At 40.1% G+C, this 27,914-nt stretch overlaps 1 protein-coding gene across 6 annotated transcripts in view; it reads right to left on the reverse strand.

Moving 5' to 3' along the window:
* The window catches only part of APP (amyloid beta precursor protein), a 256,673-nt gene that overhangs the window by 126,347 nt on the left and 102,412 nt on the right, over positions 1 to 27,914 (reverse strand). For all 6 annotated transcript variants that reach the window (XM_045785475.2, XM_045785474.1, XM_045785473.2 and 3 more), the window contains exons 4-5: positions 24,011 to 24,123; positions 21,965 to 22,158 (exon numbers count right to left, since the gene is read on the reverse strand). In XM_045785475.2, coding sequence (XP_045641431.1) covers positions 21,965 to 22,158; positions 24,011 to 24,123 — 307 coding nt within the window. The remainder of the gene's footprint in view (positions 1 to 21,964; positions 22,159 to 24,010; positions 24,124 to 27,914) is intronic.

Below are 27,914 nucleotides of genomic sequence, written 5' to 3' on the forward strand. Positions count from 1 at the left end.
ACAATGATATTAATAGACTACTACTACTACAGAATCCAGTATTAAATTCATGTGTGTATTGGCTACTAAGGGTTTTGCCAATACTAAGAATAAAACTAACTGCATTTGCTAAAAAGTGCCAGGCATGAGAGAAAATTGAAGGAAGATTATAAAAACGGTGCTTTAGTATGAAATCAACTTCCCTTCAGACTGTCCCTTACGCTCTGCCCTGTTTGATTTAGTCAACTTCTAAAGTCTGAGGCTGAAGTAAGCAGAGACAAGAAGAGCAACCCAAGCCTTGGTGCAAACTAGCAGCACTGGGTAGAACAGGAGACAGACAATTCTCTTTTCTCCACCATCTCACTGCGTACTCATAAGAAGAAGAATATTCCAGGGCCATCTGGGTGGCTCAGTGGGTTGAGCACCTGTTTGCCTTTGGCTTAGGTCATGATCCCAGGGTTCTGGGATCGAGTCCCAGGCTCCCTGCTCAGCGGGGAGTCTGCTTCTCCTTCTGCCCCTCCCTCTTGCACACTTTCTCTCATTGTCCCTCTCTCTCTCTCTCAAATAAATAAATCTTTAAAAACAATAATAATATTCCAGAAATAGAGAAAAACAATCTAAGTAATACTCCTAAGACATGAGACAAATCAAAGGCTAGAGAAGAGGTCAGAGAAAATCACTGTGGCTTCTTCAGTAGGCTGGTGTCGGGAGAGAAAGAGAGCTGTTCCAAACCCCGAGTGTTAAGGACGTAAGATGCTGGAGTTGGTACTGGATTGAATCTGGGGTAGAAAAATGAGCCGTGAAGGCCATTTCGGCAGCTCAGGGAAAATCTGATGATGGACTCCGTATCTGATAATATTAAAAAAATTATTGCTAATTTTGTGGGTGAGATGGTATCATTTGAGCTCTGCAGAAAAATGTTCTTAAGATTTTAGAGATGTAGAAGTATTTAGTATAGTTGCTGCTCGAACTTTAAATCATAAAACAGTCTGCTGAAAGGGGGAAAATGATATTCTGGCTAGACTTAGGAAATATTAAGTTTAGCATATAATTATAGTAGAAAGCTAAATTGCTTTTTGAAAGACTATCTTGGAGGTATGAAAAGCCATATATAATCAAAAGCACATTTTTTTCCTGACAGCTTTATGAAACAACTAGGATTAAGGAGAAGCACCTCAGGTGATAAAAACTTTCAGAGTCATTTAAAGCTCTTGATAAGAGAAACCCAATCCTGGTTAATCAGATGCTATGCCAGAAAACTGCGCACATTCCTCATACCTAAAGACCCGGAGGTTGCTAAGTATAGGTGATCTGTATACATTTTGGGTGAAGAGCTGGAGAAAGAAGCTCTTCAGCCATTTTACCATATTTGAGGGTGAACCAGGTTCTAAAGGGTCTGTTCCACACTCGGAAGTTATCTCTGGGAATGAAACTGACAAAACTCCCTGCCCTCCTGGCACTTCTAGTCTACTGAGGGAGAGGTGACAATATAAAACCAAGGCAAAGATGTGCAAGCATGTTACAGGTGATAAGTACTATGGGAAAATACGGAAGCAGGAAGGCTGGATAAGGTATGCTGGAATGAGTAGTTAGGAGGTCTGACATAATATTTAAAGAGAATAATAAGGGAACAATGCCCGGAAGAGCACACACACTGTGCCTAGCCTAGCATCATTTTCCGCTGTGTCTACACACGCAGGGACTAATATAGAGCTACGGATGGTCTGTGTACAAAATGTCTGCAAAGCCATGTAGAAAAGCCACAAAGCAAGACAGCAACCTCACCTTTCTTTTGGGACACCTTGTGAAGGACCCCGTCCTTACAAAGAAGGGAAACAACCTGCTTGTTTCTGTGGGCTTCCCTCTTCTCTCGTGAAAAAAACAAGTGGTTCTACCTAGAACCCCGCTCCTCTTCCCAGCACACTGCAGGAGACTGTGGCTACCCCTTGTCTGGCCCCAGAGTCTCAGGTAGGGGTCCCACAGATATATCTGTCCCCATCCTCAGGTGGTACTAAGTGGCTCCCCTGCCCCTTTGTTCCTAGAACTTGAAACAAGTATTTTATTTAAAAAAATTTTTTTTTCTAAAGATTTTATTTGTTTGAGAGACTGAGTGAGAGCGAGAGCATGAACAGGGGCCTGGGGCAGAGGGAGAGGGAGAAGCAGACTCCCTGCTGAGCAGGGAGCCTGACGTGGGGCTCGATCCCAGGACCCTGAGATCATGACCTGAGTAGAAGGCAGATGCATAACTGACTGAGCCACCCAGGTGCCCCACAAATATTTTAAATTGTAGGGTAAAAATAAAGACAAAAAGTAAAGAGGAGCGTAGTCTGCTACCATGATGGAGTCTTGGATCAGCCAGATTGATCGGAAAAGCATGTTTGGGAGGGGTAGAACTTTTAGTTCATTCCCGAGTGAGGGAACTTCCTCTTCCAGCAAGCCGACTTCCTTGGCTTATTGAGTTTATTTTTTAAAGTATCTATAGTTGCTGTCTGGGGAGTCTGCAGAGTCAAAATATCAAATGCTGACACTGCACGCACAATGCAGCACATGTAGACGGTGCAGGCCCTAAAAGGAATGCGGAAGCGCATTACTTTCTGGGTTAAATCACTGGTTAACAGCTGCTGCAAAAATCCTCTTTCTCCAGGAAAAATTACACTGCGGTATACTCCAGTTCACTCATCGTTCTTGTTCGCTGGGAAACTGTGGGAATTGAAGGCACATTTTTGGAAGCTGCCTACCAGCTATGGTGTGACCACGGGCAAGTGACCACGGGCAAGTGCTGTAGAGGCCTCCAGACGCCAGCTGGAAATAAGGACTAAGGGGGCGTCTGCTCAGTCGGTTAAGCTCAGGTCATGATCTCAGGGTCCTGGGATCAGGCCCCACATCGGGCTCCCTGCTCAGTGTGGAGTCTGCTTCTCCTTCTCCCTCTGCTGTTCACCCTGAGTGCTCTCTCATGCTCCCTCTCTCTCTCACATATAAATAAATAAATAAAAATCTTAAAAAAAAAAAAAAAAGAAAAGAAATAAAGGACTAGAAATTTGGGCCAAAAATATATAGACCTGGGAGGCACTGTTTTTCTATTTCCATTAGGTAAACAGCAATGCACATTTTTGTTGTTGTTTCCTTAACACTCAAGAGCTACCATTTTTGAAAGACTGTAGATAATGGACCAGAACAGCCACTCATTTTCTGCATGCTCATATGTCCTGCTATGATATCATATGTAAGTGGAAACAGAATCTAGCCTTCTGAGGTCTAATTATGCTGTTCTTCCCTGTTTCTCCTCTTTCCCCACAAGGATAATTCAAGCTGCTTTCCAATTCAGTGATCTGTGTGAGAAATTCCTCAAGAAGATGTTTTCTGTATTGATTAAAGAGCCTAATCAAGCACATTCTACTAGGTTTAAAACAACAGCATATGAAAAGTCACTCATTCAACAAACATTAGTGAACGTCAACTATGCACCAGGCATTCTGCCTGATCTGAGGCTCTAGAAGAGAAAAGGATAGGATCTCTGCCTTCAGGGAGCCTACATTCTATTAGGGGAGAGAAGGACAATTAGCAGACACAGTACTAAAAGGTATAATTCATGTCAGAATGAAATAAATAGGCTGTCAAGACTGAGAATACTGGGAGGAGGGTGTTTTGCAAAGTGACCAAGGGAATTCATTTTGAGAACATGACAGTGAAGCTGAGGCTAAAGATAAAAAGAAACCCAGAAAACTGGGGAAATCATTATAGGGAGATTCGGCAATTGTGGGTGGGGAAGGCCTGCCATGTTTTGCCTGATACAGACAGGAGTGGGGAGAGAGAGGCACGGGGCAATGCTGGAGAGGTGCAGAGAAGCTAGGTCAAATACATTCATACCTGGAAAAGAACACAAGGCTTGTGTTGGGTAACTGTTGCAGTTAATACCATCCTTGGCCTCTAAACAAAAGGGGTCATTGGTTTTTCTCTGTGTATTTGGTTGTTAAGTGTACTGGAAAGCCACTAGCCCATCTTAGTCTTGGGACTTCCATGGTCTGCTTTATGTACGTGTCTACACTCCACGTCCTGGTTGCTGTATACAGAATGGCTTAAGATGTGTGTGTGGAAACAGGTGGGTCTATAGTGGAGAGACAATGGGAGCAGAAATCAGCAGGATACTGCAGTAACTCCAGCAAGAAATAACAGTACTAGGGTTGTACTAGAAAAGATGGAGACAAGTGCATGAATCCAGAATGGACAGGAGTTGTGGCAAGGATGACATGAGTCCCAGGTTCTTAGCTGTAATTCCCGAGGGAGGGTGTAGGGCCATGACTAACAGCTTTGAGAGAACCAAAGTGGAGGTGGGGGGTGGGAATTAACAACTCTCTCTGGGACACATTAGGAAACCCTATGCATCTGGCCTTAGTTCTTCCATGTCACCATATAGACCCCTGGGCTTCCCACCTGGGCGACTAACCCTAGCTAGCCAGGGCTACCTCAATACAACTAGTATTATAAAGTCAAGGGTGTAGATTACAGCAATCAAGGGTCAGTAAAAGGAAACACAATAATAATCCAAGACAGATAACCAGAGTCAGGAATTTAAAAACCAAACAAAACAAAAAATAGTGATGTCAGGATGGCTAGAAAGAAGCAAACAAAAAAATTCCAAAGTCTTGTGCAAAGAATGTATAGGGAAGACAGACTGGAAACGAAGACAAGTTATAAAAGAAAAAGGGCTTCCAAGCAAAAGCAAAGATAATTGGTTCTAAGGGCTTATTATAACCTTAAGGTGCTTTATATAGAAATTTCTATCCTATGAATATTTAGGTTCCTGAACCCAAAAGCATCTGGGTCTGTCTGCACTGGTACCTTGATTAGGCAGATAAAGAAGCTATGAGGAAACGAACTCTCTTATTTGTCAACTAATACCAACGACAGAGTAAGAGCATATTCAGTCTTATTAAGGGGTCACGGCAAAAGATCACAGATGTTCTAAACATACTATTTCAAACAAAGATGCAACACAGAGTCAATTCACCAATGTGCATGCTGGGAAAGAACATTCCCCACATGGGAAGAGGTGAGAAAGGCTACCTCGTTATGAATGTTCCGTGCATTAAGTGAGGCTAAGTGTGGTTCAGCGCCAACAGTGAGCTGCATATGAAGCTGAACTAGGTACAGAGATGCGACGAAGTGTGGTCTCAGCGTCCTGTTCCTCTGTGACTGGTGCTACTATCATTACATTACTCTATTTTTAAAAATGGATTTCATTTATTTATATGATAGAGCACAAGCAGGGGGAGCGGCAGAGGGAGAGGGAGAAGCAGAGCCCCCCGCTGAGCAGGGAGCCAGACGTGGGGCTCGATCCCAGGACCCTGAGATCATGACCTGAGCCGAAGGCAGACGCTTGACCGACTGAACCACCCAGACACCTCTCACTAAGTCACTTTAAATGCCATGTTGCCATCCTGTGACTACCTTGTAAACATTTTCGTAAAACCCAAGCGCTTCATTACCATGTCAACATGTGTAGGACTCCTTGGCTCCAATTTTCCAATATCAGGAACTATAAAATTCTCCCTAGAACCACTTGAGGCTAACCGGTTGACTGCCACTCAAAGGATGTATAAACACTTCGAGGGGAACAAATGAACAGCATGTTCCAGAGGTAAAAGATTAAAACTTTGGTATAGCTTCCCTTACTTATTGGTATATTTACAATGTCATCACTCTTTTAGAACTATTTCTGAAATACAATTTAAATATAAAATTGAAGGTATTCAAATACACAGAAGCTGAGAGTAGAATGACTTCACTGCTACGTGAGTAGCTACTGAATTTCTACTTGAAATGTCCAAAAAAGCCTAACCCAATTTCACATGATTTTCTATGGCCATTTTCTAATCCTAGAAAAATCACATTTTCTATTGTTTTGCTTCCCTAAAATAAAAAGGACTCCTGCATATGTATTTAAATTCATAAAATCGAAGATCATTAGTTGTTTGCTACCAACACCTATTTTAATAATGCTTTCAACCTCATCTAGGACGGAAAGTGCTGAAGTCATTGTCTATTAGTATTGGTTATAATCATTACGAGGCCCACAATACTTTCTAAAGACTATTTAAGAAGGAACATGTTATAACAGCCATGATTATCAAACCAGAGGTGGGAGATTAGTCATTGTGCCCTAAGGAGAGCTTTTCTAGTTGACTGTGTGAGGTAAGGGGTGGGAGAGTAGGTTGAGAAGGAACCCGCAGCCCCACCCAGGCCTGCCCTCCCTTATGATTCCACTCAATGCACCACAATCAAGCCCACTGAACATTTTAGTTCGAGAGGCTTCCATATCTAAGCTTTAACTCCGTTCTAAAAGCAAGTACTTTGATAACAGGTGATGGCAATCTCCCCCACGTCAGATGTAAAGAAACAGGCTCAAGAAAAGTTTACTAGGGCCAAAGCATACTCTAAACCAGAAGACATTTCTGAAGCAAAAGCCATCTTCTTAAGGAACAAGTCTGTTCTTTCCTAAACTCCTTGGGTGCATCTGTGATGTTGGAGTTCTGTTTCCTCCCCACATCTTTTTATGCAGATTAGCTTTACTATCATTAAATGGCTATAAATGTAATGTTGTCCTCTCCATCATGATGATAATCTCTTTTCAGGCTGGTAGCTAGCATCACGTTAACATTTTTAGTACCACCAACATTAATCTCATAACTACTGGTATTGGAGCAGCTGACGTAAGAGGTAGCGAAGAAGGAGTGCGTACTTCAGCGACACAGCTACGGCTCTTCACAGCAGAATGGCAACGGGGTGCTAAGCAGAAAACTCAGGGAGACCAAATTCAAACACGGCACGATTGTTTCAAATGCAAAAGAAAATTTCAGTTATAGGACGCAAGGACAATACAATAGCAAATCGTTTATACAGTCTAATTTACACTGTTCTCAATAAAATGTTGCTATCCAACTGTATTTTCAAGTAACTTCAAACACCATACTGTACTTTTGAATATCCCTGGGCAGATCTTCCCAGAACTACACATGATACCTTACTAAAATAATATAATCCATACACAAGCATCGTAGTCTATTATACGCTCAATATTCAGTTCTCTTCAGAGCGATTTACAGGGCAACAGTGTTTGGTAGAAAACAGGACATAAATTACAACAATGAACATCCGTCTGCTGTGTCTTCAAATTTAAGATAGTGTGTTCTTTGCTTATTTCTGAAATTGACAATAAATGAGTAGAGATTAATGAAACAGAGCTGGAGGAAGCACTATTACTAGGATTATTCCACAACATAGAAACATTCATAGGTCACATTTCAGATGCCTTCAAAAAGTTTATGAAGATGTTTGCTAGTAAACAGTAGGATACTGGTTTATGCATGCAAGTAAGAAATTAGGAAAAGAGGTCAGGGTCAGTAAAATATTACACAGATAACGTTTTCATTTCCTACAGGAATCTTACTGATTCAAGCTGATGGTAACATCTAGGGGCTCCTGGGTGGCACAGCGGTTAAGTGTCTGCCTTCGGCTCAGGGCGTGATCCCGGCGTTATGGGATCGAGCCCCACATCAGGCTCCTCCGCTGGAAGCCTGCTTCTTCCTCTCCCACTCCCCCTGCTTGTGTTCCCTCTCTCGCTGGCTCTCTCTATCTCTGTCAAATAAATAAATAAAATCTTTAAAAAAAAAATGACTGTAACATCTAATGCAACTAAAATCACACCCATTTAAAGCTGCTTCCGTATGATCAGTGATACAGTTTTACAAAAGACAGAAATATGCTTATATTTACCTATGTGTGGGGGGTGGGAGGAGGGGGTTAAGTAAATAACGTCATCAACACCAAGGGTCTGTTTGATGTGCTCATATTGTTTTGCGCAATTACAAATAAATAAACTTTATTTGCATAAACAAATATACATATAATATACACATGCAAAATAATATGCAAATGGTAGATAAAAATATTACCAATAACTTGAATAAAAAATCATTAGTTTGAGCTACTGTATTTATCTGATAGAATAAATGAATTTTAAAAAATGTACATTATGGAATTTTAACTAATTAATAAGATTAATGTTCTAATGTCTCAATTAAGTGAGGAGACAATTTCATTTTCAGATACCTGAGCCTATGTTTGAAGGAAGGAAAAGATACTATCCCTTTAGGACCATTTCCAAATGAAGCATCAACTAGATCATGCAGACAGAACATCCCCACCCCCCCACCCCCAGCCCCTCACCCCCACGCTCTTCAGATGACCACCAGCTTCAGCCTAAGTGGAACGATTCCACCCCCAACTTTACAGGTAAACACGGAGAGTGTTACCTTTGTAAATACAGAGGGTGAAAAAGGAAGCTGTAGTTAGTTCTTACTTGGGAAAGATTTTGTTTACTCTCTCTCATCAAAGGAAACAGTTTGGAGTATCTCTAAATTATTCTCTGAATGAATGGCTTCCTTCCAAGACAAATACAGGCTTCCCAAAATTCTGCGGAATTTTTTGTGATAAGTTCTGGGTACCAGTTGAGACTTAGATGGGGAGACACTGACATCATGAACTACAGCTTGATTTCCTATTTTAGGGCTCCTGGAAGCAATTTATTATTACTACCTTCCAAATAAAGTTCCAGCACGCAATTTATTATTACCGAGGATCTGAGGAACAACACGGCCCAAGTAAAAGAAACCTCTTTGGGCATAATATGCTGATGCGGATCCTCAGGCCACAGGAAAAAAACAAAACAAAACAAATGAATATCACATGCTTTTAGGGGCCACCCTATGTGGAATAATAGTGAATCCCAACTAAACTAGGGGTTTAACAATGAGAATGAGAATAATAATATCCAGATGTTGGTTTCAGCAAGAAATTACTGTTTGGGGATACCACTGCCAGAAACCTGTTAACATCATGAGGCTCTGTGTTTTCCTCCTCGTTTACCATTTTGTAATTTAGGAGACTTGAACAGCTCCATAAAAAGACATTAGGAGGATAAAAAGATCTTCCTTTCCTCAATGGGGTAAGATCCTCGGCGGTGAAAAACCCAACCCTCTAAGTAACTATTACAAAACTAACGGTTCCCTTATACTTTGTGTTCAGCCATATCCAGTTACTGGGGCAGCTCTGTGCCAGTGGGTCCCAGCGAGCATGGTGATCACTGCCAGATGTGACTCCGATGGCAGCGACCCAACCCTGCACCACTTCAAAGGCATCTCACATCTCCTTTTCCAGCCATCACCTGCTTGCAAATCAGAACAAACCCCACTGGTTTGGCCACATGGCTGAACTCTGGTTCAGGCTATTAGAGCATTTTGTTTTCCTTCTTGATATACATGGGACCCAAGCTTATTAAATACAGACACTCAGCATTTTCAGTAAGACCTCAGAGCTGGCGGCCAGTTGCCTCAAGAGAAAATGCAAGCTTTTGCTGCTCTCCTATTCATCATTTTCAAATTAGTTGCCTTATTCTAGTGCAAGACACAGTGATGCAGTCACGGCCCCCAGCCTCTAACAGTGCTAGAAGCTGCCAACCAGCACTGGGACAGTTATGTCTCAAAGCCACACACTGGCTCATCAAATCCATTCCACTTGACTCACCCACTGGCAAAGATTTAAGGCTGTAATTTATCATTTCTATGATTCACTTTGTGACTCTCCTCCAAAGTTGTTAGTCCCCCCCTCTTTGAGCATTTAATACCACTTTCTCAAAACGCAAGCCAGAAAAGCAGCTGAAAGATTATATATTCAAAGAATTTTAACTCCAGAGATCCAAGTAAGATTTAGTCAAATAAAGCCTCTCTCATTCTTTCTCAAAACCAATTTTAAAGACAGAGAAAAGTATACCAACCCATTAATAGACACGCATTTTCACAACAGCCTGAGATCAGGTGAGGCCATCAAGGGTTCCACATCCCAAGCTAACTGTAAGGCAACATATGCATAACATACTACATGAATCAATGATAAGTTTTCATAAACCACCGATAATCTATTTGTGACACACACTCCCTCCATACTACCATCTGGGGATTATTTCCTGAGAAGAGTTCTTGCGGCACACAGACCAGAGTTAGGTCAGCTTTCAACTATACCCAGCACTGGGCCACCACACACAGAGCTTTAACAATTGCTTTTTCTACTAACGGCAATAATGATCATGATCAAGATGTCCTCCCATTGTGCTGGGTAGCTGCTGGGGCGGGTCTTTGCTCAAGTTTCTGGGAAATGACCAGAAATGGGCAGCACCCAGCATTATTAGCACCTGTCATCCTTCTAGAACAGTAAGTCCCAAGTCCAAGTCATGGATTTAAAATATCTCCTAATTGTGCTCATGCGTAGGGTACAAAGAATGCTCTAGAGAGTGTGGGCTATGTTGATGCACTTACTGTGTCATAAGTTGTTACGGGAAAGGTGGATAAGACACTGTGAAATCATATTTCTGTGCTTTCTGCTGGAACTCCATAAACAGCTTCAAATGAAGCCATGGACATGGCTGTCCTCAACTGAGAGTCAGTTTAGTGTTCCTGTCTTTCATATTTTGACATGTTACCTTGAGCTGGCGTTACTGGATTATCATTTCCCCTCAAATAGTGTTAACGGGACAGGCTTACAAGCCGCATCATTAGCTCCATCTCTATCCTACTTGATTCGAATATTGACCAACTAACCTGATAATAACAGCCACGTTAAGGTGGCCTAGCTGTTGATCAAATGGAGATATAGTTTTTATGTATGTTTCTCTACGTTCATAAACCCATTCTCTACGAAAAACACGTTATCTTTGTGAAATATTCTGCATAGAAATATTGAACAAGATGTCTTTCTTTCCTTTTTAAGAGGATTAGATTGAACAGACCTCTTCTAATGTACCCATAATATCTATAAATTCTCTGTCCCTCCATTAACCCTGGCTCTCCAGTCCCACACAAATAAATGAAAGAATAAAAGGCAAGAGCTTGAAAAGAAAGCCTGCTCAGTTTAGGTCAAAGGGATGTTTCTCAAGTGGATTAAGTTAGCCTTCTGCAGTTTCTGGTCTTTTTCTAGGCATGTGTCACAACATATATTTTCCTTCCTATTTCCCATCTGTATTAAACTAATCTAAAGCTTTAGATTCTAACTAAGTCTTTTAACTAGGGCAGATTAAGCTGTTGTTTATGGAATCAACATATACTATATTATCAGTCATAATCAAAGATTTTTAACTTCCCTCAAATATATATGAGTCATTCAGTTGAAATTACTTATGGGTTTGAAACTTTTTATGATCTGAAACTTCTCATGATTAAAGCTGAATGAATTAATCACTTTTTTATTATTTATATGTGCTCTTTAGGTGGAATGGAAGAAATGTAGTTGAATGAGAAATGTACAGATTATTAATTATATTTCATTAATGTAAAATTAATGGAATAAGAATCTATAAAAGGGTTCTGCTGAAGTTTATATTTGAAATATCTATACTATTTGCTTGGCACAAGACAAAAAATATTGCAATCTCTAACTACAGATACCTCAGCACAAATCTATTCCTAACTTTGGAAAAGCCCAAAAAACTCATTAAATCATTCAACAAGTAACTATAGACATTAAAGAGCTGTGAACACTGAGTTAACATTTACAAAGTATTCAGAACTGTGGTTTGCACATAGCAAGACTACATAACATCTACTACAATTATTCTAGTCATGCACAAAAGAAGGTATAAGAAGGCACTAAAACCTAGTCCATACCCTCATGAAATTCCGTCTAGAAGACCCTGAAAGCTTGGAGGTATGAGGCAGGGGCCATGTTATTAATAACAATAAGAATCCACTGGTGAATATGCAATGATAAAATAAATTCATCTGCTGTTGATACCTCCCTATAAATAGGCATAAACATTATTGAGATCCCTTTTAAGTACTGTCAAAACATTCTTATCTCTTAATCCAGTAACCCAACTTATGGAAATATACCTTCAAGCAATTATTATATAATATGGGAAGAAATCTAGGCTCATTAAGGAATTCAAAAGTGTGGCCTCTGTAACATTAAAAAAAAATAAGCAAAAAAAAAAAAAAAGTCTGATGGGGCGCCTGGGTGGCTCAGTTGGTTAACCGTACGACTCTTGATTTTGGCTCAGGTCATGATCTCAAGGTCCTGAGATTGAGCCCCATGAATGGCTCCATGCTCAGTGGGGAGTCTGCTTAGGATTCTTTCTTTCCCTCTCCCTCTCCCTCTGCCCCGCTCACATTCTCTCTCTTTCAAAAAAAAAAAAGAAAGTCTGACAATGGTCACATGGATGTACAAACTTTGAAGGAATAAATATGAAGATTATAAATGTATTTTCTAAACATTAAAATATTTACAAACAAAAATTTGATATTTTAGCCACCACTAAATAAAAACATATCCATATGAACAAAAACAAACAGAACCACAAAATTTACAATGAGGTCAAATGATAGGTGATTTCCCTAACTCAAAACCTTCTGAAAAAGTGTGATACACATAATGGAAAAATATTTTCATTGGAGAGCCTCCCATGCCTCTAAATATATTGAATATTTCCAGATCATTTTGCCCCAGAAAATATGCTAATATTTACTGTAGTCAAAATGGAGAGCAGTGAAACTAATAAGAGGAAAAATATCTGACATAATGATGTGAATTAATGAAGTAACTGGGTACTAATAGGAAGCCTCAATCACCCATTGTATTTGAGTGCATTTTGATGATGGTCTTTTAAGCTATGGCTGCAGTTTGGACGGTTTGTTTTCATCTCAAGCATTTCCATCTGTACAAAAGCTGCACTCAAGAGGCAGACTCCTGGGGTGTCTGCTTTTCTGTCCGCAGGAGATCAGGGGTTTTAAAGCATAACTTCCCAAGCTTTTCCAGTCCTGAAGAAGCCTCTAAACCAGTTTCTCAACCTTGGCTCTATTGACATTTCTTTGTTGTGGGGCCGTCCTGTGTGTGGTGGGAGGCTTAGCAGTATCCCTGGTCCCTACCCACCAAATGCCAGGAGCACCCACCCCCGAGTTGGGGCAACTCAAAATGTGGACAATTCCAAAGGTCCCCTGGGCAGCAAAGTCACCCCCAGTTGAGAACTACCATTCTACACTGATGTTTATATTCATTTTTAAAATCACCCAGTGGTTGCCAACAGCTAATGGACTGAGCTAGTCTCATGACTGTAACCTGTACTTCCTAAAATTTTTGCCTAATGTTCTTTATTTTTGGTAAAGAGCTCCAATTTAACACCAGGGAACAAAAAAATGTTTGCTTGGTTCAAATAGGAAAGCTGCTCTAAGAATGGACATTATTCAAAAGCTCAGAGAGAGATGAATCTTACCTTCATTTGGAATCCCAATCTTATTTCATTTTAATCTATTTTATTTCATTTTTTGAAGCAATGAAAAGATATTCAAGGAGTAACTACACTAATGGTGCTAAGCAATTGTTAAAAATATTCCAGAGGTCCCAGCATTTTTTTTTCAGTATTTCTAACTTAAAAATAGTTAGAGATGTCTGATGCAATTTAACTTAATTATTGCATATCTGGAATGTTATTTCCAGGTAGTTTTTGTTTTAAAGCCCCATTAGTTTAACCCTGAGTTACCAACTATGCCCGTCTGTATTTGATGTGAATACCAATTCAATTTAACTCAAATATTTGTTAAGCCACTAGTTTGCAGAAAATTAGGCCAAATGTCTTAAGGTGTAAAGTCACACAGGTCTCCTAACAAATGTAAACCCGTGGTAAGTACAGTAGGCTATTAACCCTCAGAATACCAGCAAGGTCCACTAGACATAATCTTACCTTTTGAGTTTCATTTTGAGTAGTTCTTGTAGGGGTCAATATTTCTGACTTTTACTCTTTTTTAGGGACATTTTATTTTTAAGAAATCAAATAAAGCTCACTTTATCTTATAATTACTTTCATCTGTCCACTGCAACTTTTTACATACCTAAAATTTTTTGCAACATTTTCAACATCCCAAGAATTATTTCACCATTATTCGTTAACTATTTCCGACTATATTGAAGAAGACCAAATAATATGAAAATGAAAGGATGAGGAATTGCCTACAAGGATGAGGCAACAGGGAAATCATTACAGGTTTTTTTCTGGTGTTCCCAAAATATTACATCACCTTTCCAGAAGGTATGGAAGAAGTCAGGAGTTTCCATCGAACACAACCAAAAATCACAAATGTTCATTTTCCACATTAGCAAATAGGAGAAAAGTGACAGGAGGTACTTTACAAATATTGAACAAATTGGACTATGAATGAAATTGATCACAGAAACGAGACCTCAGACCATGAGCCTTCAGATGACGATATCCTAGATGGCTTTTCTCGGGCCCAAGAACTGAAAAGTGAGCAATGTTAGAATTCTAAGGAAAAAAAGGAAAGCATTCTCATGCACGTTGTCATTCAACAGGAAGGATGACACCATTCACTGTTTTTGCTAAGGAAATGTGTGACAGTATTTTCTCCTCTTTATGCTTGCAATAAATTTTATCATGTTTAGGCCACAAATTTTTTTGGATACAGTTTGGAGGCAGACAAACACCAACAGCAGGAGTGACTACAAAGGTGATCAGAAGTCAAGAACCAATGTAGAAATGGAAAGAAGAAAACAAAACAAACAAAAAACCAGACTGATGATTCTAATGGGTGTTTGTAAGTCCAAACTTAGAAATATTTTCTAATTATGGACAGAAAGTGGTTCTCTCTCTTCAACAAAATTAGGACTTCTCCATGTTTTAAAAGTATTGATTTTTTACAATTATCAAGTGAAAATGCAAGAAAAAACCAAGGAGTACAATAGGCTGTAACCTAATAGAGATGTATTTTAAATCTGCAGTCGGTATATATAAGACGAATATATTCCAGGTCCATGCACAGTAGGTGACTAATTAGCAGCTAGCTGCATTCAAAGCATACTGCCCGTTTCAGAAATCTCTACCTTCAAAACCAGGAAAAGATGGAATAAAACTCTGGGTTTACTATATTAAATTTTAATTCAAATTAAAATATTGACCATATTAATTATTAAAATTTCTAAGTGAAGTTATTTTTCACTATCCCTTTATTCTTACTTTTGCAAAATAATTTAAAATATAAGAAATTATAATACTATAAAGGGTCCTCAGTACCTAGATAAGTCAGTGGTGCTGGGCTGGCTTTTTTTTTTTTTTTGGCTGTGAGCGGGGCTACAGAGGGAGAGGGAAAGAGAATCTTAGGCAGTCTCCACACTCAGCAGCCCAGAGCCGGACAGGAGGCTCCATCTCAGGATCCTGAGATCATGACCTGAGCTGAAATCAAGAGTCAGACGCTTACCTGACCTTGTCACCCAGGCGCCCCTGGGCTGGCCTTTATGGTAAAGTGCAGGACAAGGCAGGTGGGAGTGATTTTCAGCTAACTGGGCTCACTGAGCACTGTAAGGTATGGTGTTTTCCCAGGTGTGCACACATGTGTATACACACACACACACACACACACACAGGGTTGAGGTAACCTTCATCAGCCAAAGAAAACTTTCCTGGGCCACAAAATACAGCTCAAAGAAGGGCGTGGTGAGATGCAGTCAAAACCTCTCAGTCATCTGCATCTGTGTTAAGTGGCTTTTTTTTTAATTAAAAAGAAAAAAATATATCATCTCATTATCTAAGAAGACACATTAGCTTACCTCTCATTACAGTCTCACCAACATTTGCAACCCTGAAAACAAGAAACTATGTCACCTCAGATTCTGCTTTGCGTGGGGGAAAAAAAAAAAGCGAGGACCTACTCCCGTTAGGAAAAGTGCTATTAATAAAAGAATGAGAGGGTCTTTCCTTATGCTATTTGCTGTACAAATTCAACAAACCCCGTGGATGATAAGGCTTTTCGGGTAGATTCTACAGTTCCAGGTGGGAGCACACTGGCCCTCTGGATCTGTATACTAGCGACATAAGCAAGCTGCATTACTGATCCCTCAAATAGGTATTTTGAGGTGGTCTGAGAACTGAATCACTGTAACACTGCAGAAATAAATACTGAGTTATTTACAAAAGAACTTTGGGAACAATAACTGATTTGTCCACATTCAATCTCTTGAAAGACTTACCTCTTTTTCAATAAGGTCGTAAAACAGAGCTCATCCCACAAAGAATGCTTTTCTAAATGCCACATTTGCAATAGGAACACACTCACCTCCTATCAGAACAAATCTCATTAACCACCAACCAACAAAAGTGTATTCAACTGTGGATCAAATTTCGTTTCTGGGAAGATCAGAGTGAGGCTTTATTTTCTTGTCTTCCAGAACTGTCGTATGGTGTGTTCCCCGAGGACACGTTACATAAGACGGGTTCAATTCCTGCTATGATTCTGCATTTCAAGTGTCACAAGGAGAGCTAGCTCCTGGAACAAGGAAGTGCCGGGTGGCAGGAACCCAGTTTGCGCGCAGGTCAGCGATACAACACCTCTTCCTTGGCCGACCTGCTTCGCCAGATGAGAGTAAAGGCACATATGCCCGCAGGGCTAACAGAAAAGCGCACTGAACGATGAGGTGCTACAAGGGACCTGATATCCTAATTATATGAAAGTTCAAAACAATTCTTTCACATTTTGAAAACATGGCACAGTTACAAAGTAATAAAAAATTTAAGAGTTCAACCTTAGAGTGTATCACTGGGCTATCTATATAGTCCGTCGTCTTCATGGAAAATCAAGGGTGATGAGAAATTTGAAGGATCTGGAGCTACGACGTCCTGTCCAGTGGCCACCAGCCAAGTGGGACTATGAGCATTTGGAAGCAGAGTGAGAGGGGCTGTACGTATAAAATACGCACTAGATTGTGAAGACCTTGTGTGAAAGAAATAAAAAAAAATAATGCTAGATATCTCATTAATACTCTTTCCACATTGTTTACATGTTGAAGTGATAGTATCCTGAATATACTGGATTATCGTTAAAACTGATTCCCCAGCTGCTTCTTGCTATTTTAAAAGCGGCTATTAGAAAGCATCAACGGGGGTATCTGGCGGCTCAGTCTGTAGAGCATGTGACTCTTGACCTCCGGGTTGTGAGTTCAAGCCCCACACTGGGTCGCAGAGATTATAAATAAATAAACTTAAAAAAAAAGTATAAACATGCATTATGTGGCTCACATTATATTTCTACAGGAGACATCTGAGCTAAAACCAAGAGAGATTCTGTACCACCTATTTATGGACCATGAAGGCCTTACCAAAAGCTGTGAAAATATTTTTTAAAATAAATAATTGAATTTGGTTAATATTTCTCCAAGACCAGTGCATAAGACATTTTTGGTACATAAACTGTAGTTTGGATTCTGTCAGATAAAAAGAGAAATGACTGCAATTAAATGGGAGAAAAGTCCATATAAATAAAATAAAACATATAAATAAAATAATATAAGGCAAAGGTAGGACAGTAAAGCCAAGTATTTCAAGGGATAATCAGAGAAGACTTGCAAAGGAGGTCTTTTTGGGTGAATGTTAAAAAATACACAGGATTTTACAGCTCATGATAAGAGGTAGCACTTGAGAATTTACAAGCATGGAGGAATTATCTGGGAAGAGGAATGAAGCAATTTGTGGGTCAGGCAGAATAAACGCCAAGTAATGGGAAGAGAAGTCAAGGTATGACGAGTCCTGTAAGACAAAAAGCACGCGGGTAACAGGAGGCGCTCATGTGGGAAGGAATGATCAGAGGAGTTCGCGTCGAAGCAGGTAAAGCACCATCTGAACCCGGGCAGCGGCGGCCGTTCCGGGAGCAGACAGCACTCTCCAGGTGGAGGCGAAGGAGCAAATGCGAAGGGAGACGGAAAATAACAGAATGGATATGTGAGTGGCGTATAAGCATATGAGGAGATGCTCCACATCACGTCGTCGGCAAATACAAATTAAAACGAGACACCACTACGCGCTTACTAGCATGGCCCGAACCCAGAACAGTGGTGACACCACGGGCTGGTGAGGAGGTGGAGTGACAGGAGCTGGCCCTCATTGCCGGTGCGAATGCAAACCAGGACAGCCATTGGGAAGGCAGTCTGCCAGTCTTCCATAAAACTGAACATACTCTGGGGCGCCTGGGTGGCGCCGTCGGTTGAGCATCCGACTCTTGCCTTGGGCTCAGGTCACGATCTCAGGGTCGTGGGATGCAGCCCTGAGTCGGACTCTGTGCTGAGCACGGAGCCTGCTTAAGATGCTCTCTCTCGGGGCTCTGGGGTGGCTCAGATGGTTGAGCGTCTGCTTTCGGCTCAGGTCATGATCTCCAGGTCTTGGGATCGAGCCCTGCGTGGGCCTCCCAGCTCAGCGGGGAGTCTGCTTCTCCCTTTGTCTGCAGTTCCCCCTGCTTGTGCGCTCGCTCTCTCTCTCTCAAATGAATAAATAAAAAATCTTAAAAAAAAAATGCTCTCTCTCCCTCTCCCCACCCCCACTCGTGTGTGCTTGCTCTCTCTCTCTCTGTCAAAAACAAAAAACAAAAAAAAAACCTTTAAAAACAACAACAATAATAACAACAAAAAACCCTAAACATACTCTTACCATACAATCCAGCAACTGGGTTTCTTGGTATTTACCCACAGGAGCAAAAAACATAGGTTCACACAAAAGCTTGCACGTGGATGTTTATGGCAGGTTTATTCACACGGCCCAAACTTGAAAGCAATCAAGCTGTCCTTTAGGAGGTGAGCTGATAAACTATATACATCCAGACAATGGAATATTATCGTACACTAAAAAGAAACAAGCTATCAAGCCATAAAAAGACACGAAGGAACCTTAAATGCTTATTATTAAGTGAAAGAACCTTATCCGAGAAAGCCTACAGACTGTATGCGTCCAACTCTATGACAGTCCAGGAAAGGTAAAACTATGAAGACAATCTACGAAAGATCAGTGGTTGCCAGGGGTTAGAGGGTGGGAGGGATGACCAGGTGGGGCACAAAGGATTTTCAGTGAAAATACTCTGTATGATACCATAATGATGGCTACATGTCATTACGCACTTGTCCTAACCCACAGAATGTACAAGAGCAAGAGTGAGCTGAGCCCTAACTGTAAAGTAGGAATTTGGGATGATCACGTGTCAGCTGTAACAAATGTACCGCTCTGGTGGGAGCCGTGGATGTTAGGGGAGGCTACCCAGGTATGAGGGGGGAGGGGATGATGGGAGCTCTCTGTGCCTTCTGCTCAATTTTGCTGTAAACCTAAAACTACTTTAAAAAAAAATCTTTAATAAATTATTTTTTTAAAATCCAAGAAACGGAGTGAAGGTAATCAAGTGGTATTCAGATAGAATACAATTACAGTAGGGAAAATGGGAAATAAAGAAATGGAAGAAGGTACAGAGAGATGTCGAGGTAGAGAAAATTCATTAATTTACTCAACAAACACGTACGAGTGCCTACTAACCCCCCCATACCATGATGTAGCAATTCAGACAAAGGACTGTGAAGGGGTCATCTGTGGAGCGTGAAGGAGAGTGATGGACTCTCCCTGTGGAACCAAGGAGAATGAAGGTGGCTTGGATCAGCTGCTATGTGGAAGGTGACAGGTCATCAAAGAGTGATAATTCAGCACATCTACTAACACAAAGATCCCAGCTGATGTTACAGCATGAATAAGAAATGGAATTAACTGATAGGGTTACATGACATGATACATCAACCTTACAAAACTCAGAAGCAATTAAAGGGAGAAATGACTTTTTCCCAAAAATGAAAGATTGACAAAAATATGGTGAGAAAATGTGAAGGGTATCAACAAGTCTAGGATATTCAAATGAATAGGAAAAAATGGTTATCCACTGGGTCCATCCAGGTTAGAAAGGACCCTCCCTCCCAACCAAGAAGAGAGAAGAGAAGAGAAAAAAAAGAAAAGAAAAGGAAAGCAAAGCAAAAGAGGATAGCGGGGGCACCTAGGTGGCTCGATCTCTCTCACTCTCTCCAATAAATAAATAAATCTTTTTTTTTTTTTTTTTGAAGTAGGTTTTATAAGACATTCAAAAATGTGTTAACTGGGAAAGAAAGAGGGCCTGGTAAAAGCCTGTCACTCTCAGGATACAACAGAAATACCCATTCTTAATTAGAAAAGTCACTGAATGGTCACAAATGGTGGGTCACCAACCTCGATACAGGGTTATAAGTACACAGCTAACTCTCATTTTAACAGCAGTCATGGAGCTCTCTTGGTTTACTTGCCATTATTTGGGTTGTTTGTTAAGTACAGAGTCAATGCAGTGATGGGAAATGAGCACATATCTAACAGACTGACCAAAGAAAATGGCCGTCCAACTTTAAAATCCCCTTTTAATACTGGTTGCACTGTCATAACGTAGTAATAGCCCTCATGACAAGAATTCTCTCAAGAACTCATTCTGAAACTTCCAAATCTAGATATGACTGAGGAAAAAATATGCAAAAACTATCATAAAAGCCATTAAGAACTAGGCAATTCCAACTTTTAGAGAAAGCAGCGATTAGATCCAAACCAACAGACATTTCTACACCTGGCTCATGGAATACAGGTGAGGGACCAGCCATGGCCCAGAACACAATCAGTCCATCCCAGGGAAAAAAGCTCAGATGTCTTCCCACTGGCAAAACCTGCTCTCCCTGAGGTTTCCTGCCCTCGGAGGAGTTTATTCCACTGAACTTTAAACTTTTACAGAGAGAAATATTGTGAAGCATACAGTTGATTTTCACCTTATTTCTTCTCTTGTTCTTTGTAATTCACTTATTTGTTTGTTTAGCTTTATGTCCTGCTACGCTGAATACAATTTTTCTAAATCTAGCAAAGAGGTAACACGAAAGAGCTTAACTAACAAAAAAAGTTACAGTAAAATTGGATAATAGTCACCAAAGAGAAGCCTGACATTATTAACTGATAAGAAACAGCACACTGGGGGGGCACCTGGGTGGCTCAGTCGGTTAAATGTCCAACTCTTGGTTTCTGCTCAGGTCATGATCTCAGAAAATCTACTTGAGATTCTCTCTCCCTCTGCCCTTCCCCCCTGCCAACTCCCTCGCTCTCAAATAAATAAACAAATCTTAAAAAAGTATATATTTGTAAAATATACAATATATATTTGTAAAATATAGTTGTTTCTGTAAGATTATTTTCAAAAATTCTACAAAATACGTTATAAAAAATAACTGACTCTGTAAGTCAGAAAACTTTACAGTAATAACCGTAAGTCTTAACAATTCATACTTATGTTCTTTTGGAAAATCTGTGATACCGGGGAGTATCTGAAGGGATCCTGGAGAAAAAGGAGAAGTGAGATCATCATCACCGCTGGGGGATGACACAGCATGAAAATGAAGATGGAACCAGATGGTCTTTCTAACCCCAGAATTCTAGTTTTATAATTTTAGTATCTGAATATAGATGTTTGCTTTTAATAAAAAACAAGAATCTAGAAGTTATGGGATTAAGATCCCAAAGGAAAAAGAGGTCAAAATATAATTCTTAACTATCATGAAACCAGAGAATAAAGAATTTTAAGCAAACACTTATGAATGCCTCTGACTTCATTCACAAAGGAAGAGATGATTAAAGGCCAAAACCCCACAAAGACAAACAAAAAAGCTAAAACCAACTGTTCTTAACAAAAATTCAGATTTTGTTAATGACTGATGAAATAATCCTAAAATCTTCTCAATTATAGACCAAAACAGAAGGCCAGTCACACACTCAGGATTTCAATTCTCTACGGAACTACATCTTACACTATTAGTGGAATTTTGATCCCAGCTTTGGAGATGAAAATAAAATAGTTAAAATTAACTCAGTGATGGTGATCGATTAGATTAAAATTACACAGTTGGCCGTAACCATAATAGGAATTCATGGTTAGATTTTTTTCCTCATAAAAGCAAACTCTTGACAGGAGTGGACAAAGATCCTTTTAATGAGAAATGGAAAGATACATTTATAGAACAAAACTATATGCTAGATGTTCTGGCATCTAAGAGAGAACAAAGACAAAGGCCGCCTTACCTCCCGTCTGCATAGTCTGTGTCCGCTCCGCCCCACCAGACATCCGAGTCATCCTCCTCTGCGTCGGCTGAGTCAATATTGTCACTTTCCTCGGCCAGCGGGCAACATACAAATTCCACCCCTCGGAACTTGTCAATTCCACAAGGCAGCAACATGCCATAGTCGTGCAAGTTGGTACTCTTCTCACTACAGGTCTATAGAAGGTAAGGAGAACACAGTGAGGGGGGCAAAGTAGATTTGCTTCACTGTAAGAAAATCCCAAATATAATCATCAACAGAGAGAGACCCAATATTTCAAGAAACAGTTTCTCAATGGAAAGGGCCATTTGCTTTTTTGAGTGGATTTACAAGTTTCTTTAGCACAGACTACTTTGGTACCCTTATTTTTTAACTTATTTCATAAAGGTATGTTGTTATACTATAACTATTATAAAAACAATCGGAATGGAAACTCTTTAGGAAAGAAGGTATAGAAGAGCCTGTGGGGTGAATGGGTATCAGAGAACCAATGCTCTGTGGTGTCATTAGTGCATCAGGAAGACATGATGGCTCCATGTATGTCCCCAGCCTACTTCCTCCTCTAGTCCACATGGATGCGGACGTATCTCATTCTAGAAATTCAAACTCTTTTGGCTCACTTCCAGAATAACAATCCTGGGAAGAAAAGAAAAGTATCCTCTGCTATGAATCAAAACTTACAGTCCAAATTAGAGATTTCTCCATCAACATCTTTTTGCTTTCCTGGGATTTGCTAAATTTGCACAAATCGAGATTCACATAAAGCTTTGAAAGCATCCACTGGTGACGGAGGAAAGATTAATAATTCAACACATGGATAAACAATGAAAATATTACAGAGTGTATTTTGACCTCATAGGAATTAAAGTCATTTTTGTTTCTTAGTAACAACTTTTTTTTTTTTTTAACTCAAGAACAAATGAAAATGAAATTATCAGATGGGTAACTGAGCTTCAAATTATCTGGTTTGTTTTCTTAAGATCCAAAAAGCTCTTAAACATCCAAATCTCATTTTCCTATAAAGGAAATTTTGTTTCACAGTAAGTTGGAACACATTATTTTATAAAAGGCAAAATTAATGCTAATTCTTAAGTGGTGTTTTTTGCCTAACACTTCAAAGCTATCTGAGCTAGATCAGGGTTTCTCACTCTCAGTACTATTGATATTTTGGGTCAGATAATTCTTGGTGGAGAGAGGCTGTTCTGTTCACTGAGGAATGTTTAGTAGAATCTCTGACCTCTAGCCCCCCAATGCCAGTAACACCACCACCTCCAACTGTGACAACCAAAAATGTCTCCAGACATTGGCTCATGTACCTGGGGAGGGATGAGGGAACAAAACTGACCCCATTTGCGAAGCACTGATGGGACAAAGGAGCCTAATTCTAGGAGACTGATCTTCCACAACAACTATACACACTTACTAGAAAAATTTCATAATATACCAAAGGGACAAAGCAGTTTTGAAGACAACAGTAAGTGACATTTGATGCTAATTGTTTTATGTTATTTATCCACTTTGCCAAAAGCAGGGGTCAACAAAGGTTAGGACTGGTGCCACAGATTCAACCACGATAGAAAAAAATGAAGATGTTAGCATGGCATGGTGAACGCAAGACTGCATGCCGTAACTCAGAAACTCTTACTATCGGACAAGCTATTTCCTGTTCTACCACTGCATTCCCCAGTAGATGATAGGAGAAAAGGTCAATTTCAAAAACTTGGTATAGGACAAAAGAAAACAAGAGGTAAATAAAACATAATTTGGGAAAAGAGGTACATTTTCAGGTTTATGGCAAGTATAATAGTTTCTAGTTTATAAAACATGGCAGAGACATATAATAAATCTAACTAAATCTGGCTTTGACTCTTCAAAATTACCCGTGGATAGTTTTTTCTTTTTAAAATAAGAAATATAACTTATTCATCAACACGGCTACTGCCTGAAAATATCTTCTACAATGGCTTTCATTGCACATGTCGCCAGGAAATCTTCACTTTAGACGAGGAAAGAATGTCCGGACTGTACCTCTTTGGCGACAGTGTGCCAGTGAAGGTGAGTTTCACAAACGTCCATCCTCTCCTGGTGCAGGAATTTGCACTTGTCGGGAACAAGGAGGGCGTCACTTACAAACTCGCCAACTGCAAGGAAAGGAAAATGCTCACGTCATTCCATCTGCATCACAGGGCTCTTGTCCCTGGGTCGTTATCAAGGAAAGACAGGCTAAAATACTTCAGAAGGTATACACAGCTTTTGAATGACGAAGTAATCAATCCAAGAAAGGCTGGTACCCTTAGAATGCTGAGTCCTGCGTCCTGAGGTCAGTTCCTTGCCACGTAATCCTGATGGTTAAATTACTTCCCACATGTGTTAAGTGAAATCTTTATTTGATTACTATGAAGCTCTGACTGCAAAGTTAATCATACAAAAAGCTGCCATTCAGCTGCAACAAGGGGAAAAAATACAGACTGACACTGCGAGGCAATCATTGAGCGGAATCAATATAAATAATTGTCCTTCCCTCCTTCTTGGACATTTTATCTGTTCATAAGTTAATAGAAAATGTAGCATTTTTCTACTTCCTAAACAAACAAAAATCTATATATATACATAGTTTACATATATGACACACACACACAGAGTGTAATTCAATTAAATTATGAACACTACTGCTTAGATTTTTGCTGTATTTTTAAAGAAAATGTATATCACACAAATTATTTCTAGCATAACTGTTACTGCAGATAGAAAGATATTATATAAAGTCCTACAAGAACGCTTACATTCTTAGGAGGATAAAAGTTGGATAATTACAGAATGTAAGCTATGAGCTTAAGTTTTGTTTTGTTCACTACAGTAACTCTAGCTTTTAGCAAGATTCTGCCCACAGAAGGCAACGGATGTCCTGATGAATGAAGACATTAAATGCTGTAATAGAGAGGTGCCTGGGTGGCTCAGTTCGTTAAGCGTCTGCCTTCCGCTCAGGTCGTGAACCCAGGGTCCTGGGATCGAGCCCCGCATCAGGCTCGCTGCTCAGCAGGGAGTCCGCTTTTCCCTCTCCCTCTGCCCACTTGAGCTCTCTCACTCTCTCTCTCTCTCAAATAAATAAGTAAAATCTTCAAAAAAAATTAAATAAATGCTGTAATAGAGATGAAGACGGTGCTGGGCCTACGGAGTGAACACATTCGCTTGGGTGCACTGGGAAAGAACTCGAAGTAGAAACAACGTCACAGATGAGGCTACAGGGAGGAGGAGGAGTCCACCGTGTAGAAAATGAATGGAAGCTCCAAGATGTAAGGCCAGCATCTATCTTATTTAACATTCCACTCCTGATCCCTGGCTCAGTTCTGGCAAACATGACCATCCTGATAGATGGATGGATGAATGGCAAAAGGCACTTTGAAATGAGGGCAAGTCCTGTGTAAAAGAGAGGAAAAAGAAAGGGCGAGGCATATTGTAGAGAGGGCAAAAGTCCAACGTGGCTGGAACACCAGGTGCGTGTGGAAGGGAGTGCAGAAGTAAATGAGACTGGAGGAAACGCTGGGCTCTTAACTGTAAGATCTAAAGTTCTGGATACCACTTTGGAGGCAACATAAGCCCAAAGATACTTGAAACAGGAATGCCATGCTCAAGTTGGTCTTTCCGATAAAACTCTCTAATCAAGTGAGCGGAGGGAGACAACTGACTAGGGCGCTGCAGTCCTTCGGGCAAGACAGGCAAGAACAGATTTAAACCAAATAAACAGGGAACACAAGTTGTCCACACTCCAGCAAGGAATGAATTTTTTTTTTCTTTCACAGTGGGTTAACACCAAATTTTCTGAAAAGGACCATAAAGAGTGATGAAGACCTTGAGAGGGAAAAGAAAAAAAACCTTTTTCTATTCCCATTACAGAAAAGTGTTCTTTAAGACTTGGTGTCCATAAAGGCGTTTAAATTTGAGTCTGTTTCTAGCTCAAACACTTAAGATGTCTCATGATATTTGAGGACTTATTTTAATAAATAATATTTAGATAAAAACCTAAGCAAATCATAGGGGATGAAGAGCCCTTCATCTTGTCATTCCTTAAATCTTTAAGACAATGCACGATGCCCACAGCATGCTACTGTGAGTCACAGAGAATGCGAGAATTATGAGACGTGATGCCCCCCAAAAGGCTGTGGGTGCTGCTTGTGGGAAAGGAGCCCATGAGTCCTGGGAGCCTATGCCAAGGTGGTGGCCGGGGCCTCACGGGCAACACTGCACCTCAGCTCGACAGCAGCTGTGCGACAAATCTCTTACAGTATCAACCTTACTTCCCAGGGGAGAAATGCCTGCCAAGAAACGTGTCTAAGGCCACCTGCCCTCAGCAGATAATAACCTCACCCCAGAGATGAACATTAAGGTACGCAGTTTAGGGAAAGAAATAATAATGCGACTGACATCACATTTTCCCCCCTTTACTTTTACTAAGAATACTTATCAAACAAACCAAAACCATGAAACTAAATCCCCCATGAGCTGGAGAATGGAAAATAAAAGTAATCTCATCCAAAGCCAATACACCTTCCCCAGGTGGACTCCTCAAGGTTTGTCAGGATAGGCAATCAACTGCAGCTGTTAGCAAGGATACTTGATACCTCAGTGTCCCGATTTCCAAGGCCACACAAGAGGAGTGAAGGTGCCTTCTTCACTCACAGGCTCTGGTCAGTCAAACCATATTGCCGTATTTACAAATGTCCAACACAGTAAGTGATTTTTTTTTTAATTTTACAATTATTGGAAAGATTAAATGCCTGGCCCAAGGCTATTAAGTCAGTTCATGAGACAATCAGGAGCAGGTATCAGACACTCTCAACCTCGACCTGAAACAGTTCTTGCAGCATAAACCGGTTAACAGCTGGCAAACAATAGAGTGTCTGGTTTTACTTGCCTGGAGGCCAGGCTGCTAAAGACTAGATTTTACCGCAAAGCCAAAGTCGTGGAAAGATATTTGCCTTGGTAAAATCTCATGTTCCTCAAAAGGACATGTATTGCATTAATTTGTAAAAAGATATTAGAATTTTTTTTTTAATTTGCAAAAAAACATTTCACTTAGCATTGTAAAGATGCTCTTAGGTTTCTAATAATGTACATAGCCAAGAAATATATGCCCCCTGAATGAGACTGCTTTTTTTTTTTAAAGAATAAATACTGGTTATTTAATAAGCCCTCAGGACAAGAAATATATGCCCCCTGAATGAGACAGCTTTTTTTTTTTTTTTTAAGGATAAATACTGGTTATTTAATAAGCCCTCAGGACTAATGGCAAAATAGGAAACTCATTGTACTTTAACATAACATTAAAATAAAACTTGGCAATGACTATGTGGTTTTACAGCCCTGCTTAAATTACTTTCAAAATTGATGAAACGTACCAGAATGTTACACATCCGAAATTTCAAGCAATTAAACCACAAAAATCTGTTAAAAATTTTTAGTAAAGAATTAAAGAGGAGTGGTAAAAATATAATGACTCCTTTCTCATAAACTAATTTAGTATAAAATGGCTTATATGCTCTCCCCTTATAATTCTAAAAGAATTATTCTTAACAACCCATGATACAACAGGGGACATATGGGAACTCTCTGTACTCTCCATGTCGCGTTGCATGAATCTAAAATTGCTCTAAAAAACAGTTTTTTAATTAAAAACAAAAACCCTAACAGTACGTACCTGGAGTTTCCATATAAAACTATGTATGCTTTTATTTATTTATTTTTATTTTTTTTAAAAGATTTTATTTATTTATTCGACAGAGATAGAGACAGCCAGTGAGAGAGGGAACACAAGCAGGGGGAGTGGGAGAGGAAGAAGCAGGCTCATAGCGGAGGAGCCTGATGTGGGGCTCGATCCCGTAACACCGGGATCACGCCCTGAGCCGAAGGCAGACACTTAACCGCTGTGCCACCC

The sequence above is a fragment of the Ursus americanus genome, chromosome 4 (assembly GCF_024610735.1).
Source record: "Ursus americanus isolate L20-20 chromosome 4, mUrsAme1.1.p, whole genome shotgun sequence".
In the NCBI taxonomy this organism is placed as follows: domain Eukaryota; kingdom Metazoa; phylum Chordata; class Mammalia; order Carnivora; family Ursidae; genus Ursus; species Ursus americanus.